This window comes from Mandrillus leucophaeus, unplaced genomic scaffold (genome assembly GCF_000951045.1).
Source record: "Mandrillus leucophaeus isolate KB7577 unplaced genomic scaffold, Mleu.le_1.0 Scaffold2166, whole genome shotgun sequence".
Taxonomy (NCBI): Eukaryota; Metazoa; Chordata; class Mammalia; order Primates; family Cercopithecidae; genus Mandrillus; species Mandrillus leucophaeus.
In genome coordinates, this window is record NW_012102217.1 from 7,785 (window position 1) to 16,841 (window position 9,057).

At 43.6% G+C, this 9,057-nt stretch overlaps 1 protein-coding gene across 1 annotated transcript in view; it reads left to right on the forward strand.

Moving 5' to 3' along the window:
* Positions 1-8,128, forward strand: part of LOC105540230 (RLA class II histocompatibility antigen, DP alpha-1 chain-like) — a gene marked incomplete at its 5' end in the record, with an annotated part of 15,350 nt that extends 7,222 nt beyond the window's left edge. Inside the window, 6 exon segments of the mRNA XM_011980767.1 lie at positions 2,394-2,502; positions 3,458-3,676; positions 4,038-4,203; positions 4,205-4,362; positions 4,570-4,728; positions 7,989-8,128. Coding sequence (XP_011836157.1) covers positions 2,394-2,502; positions 3,458-3,676; positions 4,038-4,203; positions 4,205-4,362; positions 4,570-4,728; positions 7,989-8,128 — 951 coding nt within the window.
* Positions 8,129-9,057: the final 929 nt, after the last annotated feature.

Consider the following 9,057-nt stretch of genomic DNA (forward strand, 5'->3'; position numbering starts at 1 on the left):
TTTTTGAGATGGAGTCTCGCTCTGTCACCGAGGCTGGAGTGCAGTGGGGCGATCCCGGCTTACTGCAAGCTCAGCCTCCCAGGTTTATGCCGTTCTCCTGCCTCAGCCTCCCAAATAGCTGGGACTACAGGCGCCTGCCACCACGCCTGGCTAATTTTTTTGTCTTTTTAGTAGAGACGGGGTTTTACCGTGTTAGTCAGGATGGTCTCGATCTCTGAGACCTCGTGATCCGCCCGCCTTGGCCTCCCAAAGTGCTGGGATTATAGGCGTGAGCCACCGCGCCTGGCCTACTTTTATTTTTCATGCTAAGTCTGTTTCAGGTCTAGGTAAAGTTAAATCCTTTTCCTGTAATCTGGATTTTCGGGTTCCCCAGTGGGGATATGTGTTCGGAGGCAGATTTTTCCCCTCTCATTCTTTGGAAACGCACAGTTTTTCACCTGTCTGGTGGAATTTGCAGTGGCCCCTCACTTCTTTAAAAGGATCTATGAATTCCTTCGGTTTTCTGCATATTCTCCTGCAGTGGTTCCTTTCTTGAGGGATCTGTGAAGTGAATTCCTCAAGATATTTCTTGTCAGGTGAACAGTCTGTGGTCTCTGTAGGGCCTGTACCACCCCTGGGCACTGTTTGCCCCACAGAGTGGGCCTCACTTATGCAGGGCCTGGGAAGAGGCTGATTATAATCTGGTGTCTGAGGCCTGGCAGCACCAGACTCTCTTCAGTGAGTCAGTCTCAAGTCTGAGCACATCTGCAGGGCTTATGTTTGCTGTGCTGCTCATGGAAGGCAGGGAATCAAAAATTGTTTTCTTTGAGATGGACTCTCACTATGTTTCCTAGGCTGGTTTCAAACTCCTGGCCTCAAGTGATCCTCCTGTCTTGGCCTCTCAAATCACTGAGATGACAGGTATGGGCCACTGTGCCCAGCCTATTATCGATTTTCTCCCATTTCATTCAGTCCTCAACCCAATGCACTTCTCCCTTTTTCTTTCCCTCATCTCTGATGCTGCTCTCATGGTGGTAACTAATGACTTTTATACAACTCAAGCCAGTGGTCACTCTTCTGTTTCTGTCTTATGTGTGTCATTAGTGTATTTGAGATGCATCCTCGCCTCTTGCCTGGAAGTTTTCTCTTGTCTGTTGTCTTTTATGAATCCACTTCCTCTCTGTTTTCCTACCACTTTCTAGTCCTCTCCTTTTCAGCCTCTGTCTTCATGTCTGTTTTTGTCTGGATGCAGAAGCACACACTCAGATCCCTGCTCTCCTGACTTTGTGTACTTTTCTTGAGTAACCTGACCCAAAATTAGAACTTCACCCACCATGAGCCTCCTTCCAGTTTATGTCACTAACCTAGTGTAGCATGACACCCATCCATTTATTTCACTGCCTTCAAATCAACTACATTTGTTTCCCTAGAAGTTAAAATTCAGTATGTCCCAAACAGAAAATTTTATCTTCTCTCAATCACTTCATTATCACCTTTGCAGTCACTGATGCCACAATTCTCCACGTTGCCCGGTTATTCTAGACTTCTTCATATCCCTACTTCTGGCAGATGATTTAGTGATTCCTATGGCCTCTCATGTCATTACTGCCATTCAAACCCATCTGCTGTCCTCTTCACCCCATGTTCCTGCCCCGGCCTACGCCCTCATTACTTCCCACCAGAGGGCTTAAAAGTCCTACTGGTCTTTCCTTCAGTCCAGCCTCCTCCAGCCCATCCTTCCTATCGGTGCCCTATATAAACACAAATCTGACCATGTTACTCTCCTGCTTAAGATCCTTCACAGTTTCCCCCGTGTCCTGTGGATAAAATGCAAACACCTGCCATCAGCACACAAGGCAGGTTACAGTGCAGCCCGGTCCACATCTCCCCTGGCTTCAGTCACACTGAAGAAATGCAGTTCTCCTTGCAACTTCATGCCTCTCTGCTCCTGAGCCTGCTTCTCCTGCTGGAAAGCCATTTCCCCTTTCTCTGCTTTGCTATCTGCAGGTGAACACTGTCCCTAGGAACCTTTCCTAAACCGTATTTTAACTTTGTTCCTAAGTAGCTCTTGGTATACCTTGTGATACTCAGTGGTGATCAAACCACACATGAAGCAATCATCTTTTCTTTATCTCTTTTGTTCTTGAATTTCAAGTAGATTGAGGACAAAGTCCCTATCTTTAGAGTTACATCCTTATTACCTGGAGAGTGAAAGTTCACAATAAGCATTTATTTAACTGAATGAAAATTAATATTTGAAGTGTGGAATTTGCTTCAAAATGTGCCAACTTTTAGTTTTCAGATTTTGTGAATATAATAAATATAAAGTAGCCTAAGCTGAACCAATTACATCTGTGTAGCACAGTCTATATACACCATGTATTTTTTTTTCCCTTTGGGCTTCATTTCTGTAGGTGAGTAATTCTATAGACCCTAAACTCAGTCGGGGACCCTCACCATCCGTGTGCAACACTGAATCTGCTGTCACTCTGTGCATCCAAGTAGAGGACTGGTTCTCCCCGTGTTGGTCTGGGAAGGGAAATCCTCGCTTAGGGATCATCAACCATGCAGTGTCATTTTGCTTCACTTCCTCTTCCAGGCTGAACCCCAAACTCTCTCATCTTTACTTTTTCACTGTAATAATAATTCACTTTTTGTTATCAACCAGTTGCTGCTTCTTACATATCAGGTAAAGCTAAGATACTATCCCATAGGCCTTTCAAATACGACGACTTGTATTTCCAGGTGAAACTATACTCCACAAGACAATTTTGTGAATGTTATGTGAATGATAATACTTTTAAATTTACTCTGCCTAAGATGTAAGTGTTGTGGATAAAATTATATAAGGAACCACTTTTCTTCTAAAAGTAAGAATGTAACTTGAAGTCAATAAATGCCACTAGGACTCTGGAGGTATTTTCATGTCCTTCACGATCTTTTTCCACTCCGAAATATTTATTCCATCCTTCCACTTCCCTGCCTTGCTTTATGGCTATATCTGTAATTTTTAATGTATTGTCTTGTAGGGTTTCTGAGATCCTGTGGGAGTGGGGCAGGAGGACTACTCAATATTGTTTCTACCAGGAGTTGTGTGTGACTTGGACAACTTACTGTACCTCTGGAGTCAGTTCCCTATTATGGAAAATAATTTCTTCTATATGGTGGTGTGAAGACTCAATGAGTAAGTTTAGCACATAGTAAGTGCCCAATAAATATTATCTTATTGTCTTCAATATTATCATTATCATAGATGGATGTTAAGTCTTCGGGGACAAGAGAAACAACCTATATCATCCATGGGTCATTTCTGTCTTTGTTTCTTCTCACTCCTTTTCTTTTCTTTCATTTTGCATTTCTCATTTTCTGTGTTATTCCTTCATGTTCCCAATAACCTTCCTGTTACCTGTTTGCTTCCTGCATTCTGTGTAGCTTCCTTCATATTCACCCATTCTCCATCTTCTTCTCCTTCATGCAGCAGACCATGTGTCAACATATGCAGAGTTTGTGCAGACACACAGACCCTCTGGAGAGTATATGTCTGAGTTTGATGAAGAGGAGCAGTTTTATGTGAACCTGGATGAGAAGGAGATGGTCTGGCATCTACCAGAGTTTATTCACACCTTTGACTCTGGTGCTCACAGGCATATTGCTGGCATCGTCATGGCAAGGAAGCACTTGAACACCCGGTTCAATGGTCCAAACAGGCCTCGGCCACAAATGGCACTGCCTATAGCTGCCTGTTCCTCTACAGTCCAACTGGAGGGATAGGAGGGCCTCTCTGCTACACAGAGAACTAGAAGCCAATGCTGCCCACTCATGAATGAGCCCCTTCCCTGAGAGCGAGCAGTGTTGGGTCCACACAGCTGGGTTCTTAGGACAGCAGAGGGGGAGGTGTTTTCTTCTTACTCAAGAGAAAGGCTAGACTGAGGGGCCCAGGTCAGGAGCATGAGAGGCTGTGACCCTGCCCAGGAGCCCTGGGGGAGCAGGAGGATGGGCCTGGGAGAGGTGGCCCCTAATCTGGTGAATATAGGGTTTGGGGTAGTGGAACCTTTGAGACTCAGTCAATGGCAGTAGGCTCCTTGGGTTCTATCCCCTTTTGGAACCCCCCGAGGTCACTGTCTTTCCTAAGGAGCCGGTGGCGCTGGGCCAGCCCCACACCCTCATCTGCCATGTTGATAAGTTCTTCCTGCCAGCACTGAACATCACGTGGCTGCGCAATGGAGTCAGTCATTGAGGGTATTGCAGAGACCATCTTCCTGCCTAGCAAGAAGCTCAGTTTCCACAGGTTCCACTACCCGATCCTCCTTCCCACGGTCGAGGACACCTGTGACCTCCAGGGGGAGCACTGGCACCTGCACCAGCCTCTCCTCAGGCACTGGGGTATGGGGTGCCCTCCCTCTGCCATCACGGCATTAGCACCACCTTTATTTCCTGGACCCATCACCCCTCAGCACCTGCTTTCCTCAATCCCATGTTTTATGGTCACTTTATCCAAATTTCACCATCTCATGGTTTCAAATACCCAACACCTCCCACACCCAAGGCCAGCCTCTGCTCTCTGTACCTTATTACTCTGTCTTCCCTTAGAAGACAGGTAACTAATCCGGGAACTAATCCAGATGCCTGAGACCATGGAGATGCTGGTCTGTGCCCTCGGCCTGCTGATGGGCCTGGCGGGGATCCTCAATGGCACCATCGTCTCAAAGACCAAGCGATCTGACAGCATCCCTGGGTCCAGGGGCTCCTGTGAGTCATCCTAGAGGTGCATTAGGGACACAGTGGAATAGACGAGATAAAAAGTTAGGGCTGAAGAATGGGAAAGAGAAACACTTCACCAGGGGCTCTTTGAGCACTGATGTTTTAGTGCCATTGGGCTGGATGAAAACACTAACAAATGTAATGAGAAATGACATTCGTTGAGTTGCTTACTGTGTTCCAGGCACTATTGTAAGTGCTTCTCATGTGTTCACTTATTTACACGTGGAGGTTGGTTCTTATTTATTTCATGTTATAGAGGGGGAATCAGACACAGGGGGAGGTGAAGGCCACACAACTTCAAAGTGCAAAGCTTGGTTTTAAACCCAGGCTTCGGGCCAGCAGTGGCTCAGTCTTGTCCAGTATTAGATTATTTCATCTGCACCCACAATCTGTCTTCCTCCATTTTACACAGCCTTAATTTTCTTCTGCCTGCAGAGGGATGTTCAGAACTTCCAATGCCACGTTAAACATTTCCAGCAACGAAGGACATCCTATCTTTTGCACAATCTCACAGGGAATCCACCTCATTTCTTTGAAATATATAAGCTATAGACTTTTGGTTCACTATCTTTAACACGTCATGAAATTGATTAAATTCTGTCTATGTCTTGAGCTGAATTCAGTTTAAATTAATATGAATTTTGTGGAGTCCACTAATGTGTTAACCACATTATATATTTTCTGACACTGAAGAATCATTGCATTCCTAGAATAAATCTAAATTGGTCAAAACTGATTGTTTTTATAATGTACTGTTAGATTCAGTGACTGGCTCTGGAAATATGAATGAACCAACCTCATAAAATGATCTCAAAAATGCTGTTCCATTTTGTTTTCTAGAATCACACATGTAAGAGGCATAATCTGCTCCTGGAAATGTAGGAGGACGCCCCTAACGGCAATATGATCAGGACAGGGCCTTTTGGAAGGCAATTCTTTGCTTCCCATGACAGTTTCTTTGATATTCTCTACTCTATTTTAGTTTTCTATTTCTTCCTGTCGTTTTGACCTTTATATCTTTCTAGAAATGTATCCATTTTATCTACATTTTCAAATTTATACGTATAGAGTTGGTTGTAAGATTTCGCATTTTAAAATGTGTGTACAAATAGTCATTTCCCCTTTTCATTCTGAATCTCCTATATTTTCCTTAGGAGTCTTGCCAGAGGTTTCATTAAGTTTTCATTGCCTCAAAATTTGATTTTGTTTGTCTTCCCTTTTTTTATATTTCATTGAATTCAGCTTTTGTCCTTATTGTTTACGTGTATTTTCTTTTTGCTGTTTTTCTACTTTTCCATCCTCTTAATTCACATAATTATCTCGTTTGTTTTCAGTCATTTCGCTCTAACAAAATTGTTTAACAAATAGTCTGACATTCTATGCAGCATTTTGAATGAACTTATTTCATCTTTCTATAAAGACTAAACATCTATTATGTTTTCAGTTATTTCCTCTCCCTCCACTATTTCCCTGACTTTCTAGATGTCTAATTATCAAGATGTCAGATGTCTGTTTCTATCCTTCATTTCTCTTCACTTTTCCTTTACATTTTCTATGGTTTGCTCCATCATATTTTCCTTGGGGCAGTTTCTCAGCCTGACTTTTTGCTTATTAATTACACTTCAGTTGCAAAAGTCCTATTTATTATCTCATTTATTATGTTTCTTATTCCAATCTTTATCAAAACTCAGTATTTGTGCTTGATTTGTTGGCTTCTTGCTTTTGCTTCAAATTTCCAAATTCTCCTTTACTTCTCTATTTAAGCCCTTTTATTGTGAGCTAGGGGACATTTGGAAGAAACACACAAACCAATAGAACGTACGTTGAATGATTATCACCACAAGCACTCATGTAACTAGCACCTGGGTGAAGAAATAGACTGTTGCCAGTATCCCTGTGCCTCTCCTTAGGCCAGGAGGTAGTTTGTAAACTTTTCAGGAGCCAAAGACTACTGATATCCATAATGCTTAGCATTGCTCCTGGTACACAGTAGGTCTTCCATAAATATCTCTTGTAGAAGTATTTTATTATTTATTTAATAGGTACTTCTTAAATATTTTCCACTTTCAAGGATTCCCTATTTCCACTTTCAAGGATTCCCACTCATTTGAAGTTAGTTGCAGCCATGTGATTTACATTGGAAAATGAGATGCGAGAAGTGTGTTCTTTCTAGGAGGGATCATTAAGAGCCAGTGAATGATTTCTTAGGTTCCCTTCATTCTTCTGGGGAGGTTCTGGGAGCAGAGGTGCAGGAGAAAGCCTGTCAGTCTGGCTTCCTGAGTAAGATGATGAGCAGAGCTTCCCGGACAACTTACTTTGGACGTGTAGCATGAGCCAAACCTGGATATCTGGGTATTTGTTACTTTAGCACAGCTGATCCTATTCTTACTGTGTAAAAGGAGTTGAAGGGAAGGTGCTCAATGAGACTTCAAAGAACCTGAGGGACAGGAGAACTAGAAGGATGTTTCATCCCATAAGCCAAGTGCACAGGACTTTCAGGGACAGTTTACAATGTGATGTGCTCAAAAGGCGTCAACTGTGATAAGTGTTCACTGACCTGGTAGCAAGTGGTTATTAGAATCCCTTTAAAGAGCATCTTCACAGCCCATGTCCAACTCCCACCTCCTTCCACTTTCACCATCCCCTGGCTCAGCCTCACTGCTACTTGACAAATGGGCACAAAGGGAGGATGAAATGACTTCTCCTTAGGGTCCCCCTTGATCACCATCTGGGGGTGCATCATCTGTTGGGTGGACCACCTTCTCCTTAGGGGACTGTGAGGGGTAGAAAATGAAGGGACCAGGTGGAAAGGGGTGGGGGATACAACACTCAGCTGGGAGTAAGTCCACGGGGTGTGTTCTACTGCATTCCATCTTTCTGAGTCAGAGGCTGACACAGGGGAGTCACCAGCTTCATCTCTCCTTTAAAGCTCCAGTTCCAGCTTTCCTTTGAATCTCTGCTCTTCAGCCCCCGTGACTGATGTACCTCAAGACTCCTCTACCTCTTGGCTGCCTTTGATCCTGCTGCACATAGCACTCAGCAAAGGGCCTGACTCTTAGAAAACACTATAAATATTGAAAATTTGAAGTCTAGTGACAAGGTGGTCCCCAGTTTGGATGGTCTCTCAGCTCTTGTCTCCTCTGGGACCTCTCTCTGCACTGTATTCTTCCTTAGAAATCCCAGAGTTTCATAAACATCTGCATATGTCACAGTGAGACATGTCTGATGCCTTCTTTCTGTGACTGCAGGGCCTTTCCTTATCTCCTTATACCGTCAGTTCCCTAAGAGCACATATCCTGTTCCTGCAATGTGGGTGCAGATCCCTCAGTTTCTGATCCTGCCAGGTGTTAGTCCAGAGATTGTTCACTCCACTCTGGGTACTCCCTAACCTGTAACGTGGGTATAGGTGACAAGCATGGAACAGAATGACTCTGATGGGATATGGTTTGCAATGTTGACTGCTCCGTGGCTCTGAGGGTAAGATTTATGTGCTCTGGGTCTGAGGATTTCATAGTCATCTCAGTTTGAAGACTTTCTGCAATTCTCATGACCTCCTTCCATCGTTGAATCCCTGGATTAAAATCATATTAATTTTCCACTGCAAAGGTTTCTCACAAGTTTCTTGTGAAGCCGAAGTGAAAATAAGACAGATAAAGGGTCCTCATTTATTTACTATATACTGGCCTCATTACCCCATTATGTGACAGCTGAAATTACTACACAGAAACAAGTCAGTAGCATTTTCCTTTATAGTTTTTGAGGAAACGAGGCTGAGCAGGGATAAGGATGTTTTAAAAAGATAAAATGATTGTGTCCTATTCCCTAGGTTAAGAGGATTATGAGACATAATTTGTTATCCTTATGGGTGGCTTCTCTTGCCTGACTCCCTCACTTAGTCCATCCTCTCTGTAGACTCCAGCTATATTTACTTATATCTGTGCCAGTAAAGCCCAGTCTGTACCTTCAGTCCCACCTCTCTTGGAATTGGAGGCAGCTGGTCCCCAGGTGGTGGATATTATTTGCAAGGGGAGGTGGGCAAGAGGAGCACAGTAGTTTTTGGGAACTGACCAGGGACAGGCGCCCAGGGACATACAAGGCCCAGAAGATGCTTGTAAGAGGCCAGGGAGACTGAAGGCATCAACTGGATGTATCAGAGAGCTGCTGTGCACTGCTTATGTGTATCAGGAGTGAAGAATCCATCCTCTACACAAAAAAGAAAGTTTACAACAAACATGTCCTCTACCTTGACTGAAAGGTGTCAATATGAGACGCAAAACACATAACAATGTTGGATTGTTAAAAAAAAAAAAAAAAAAA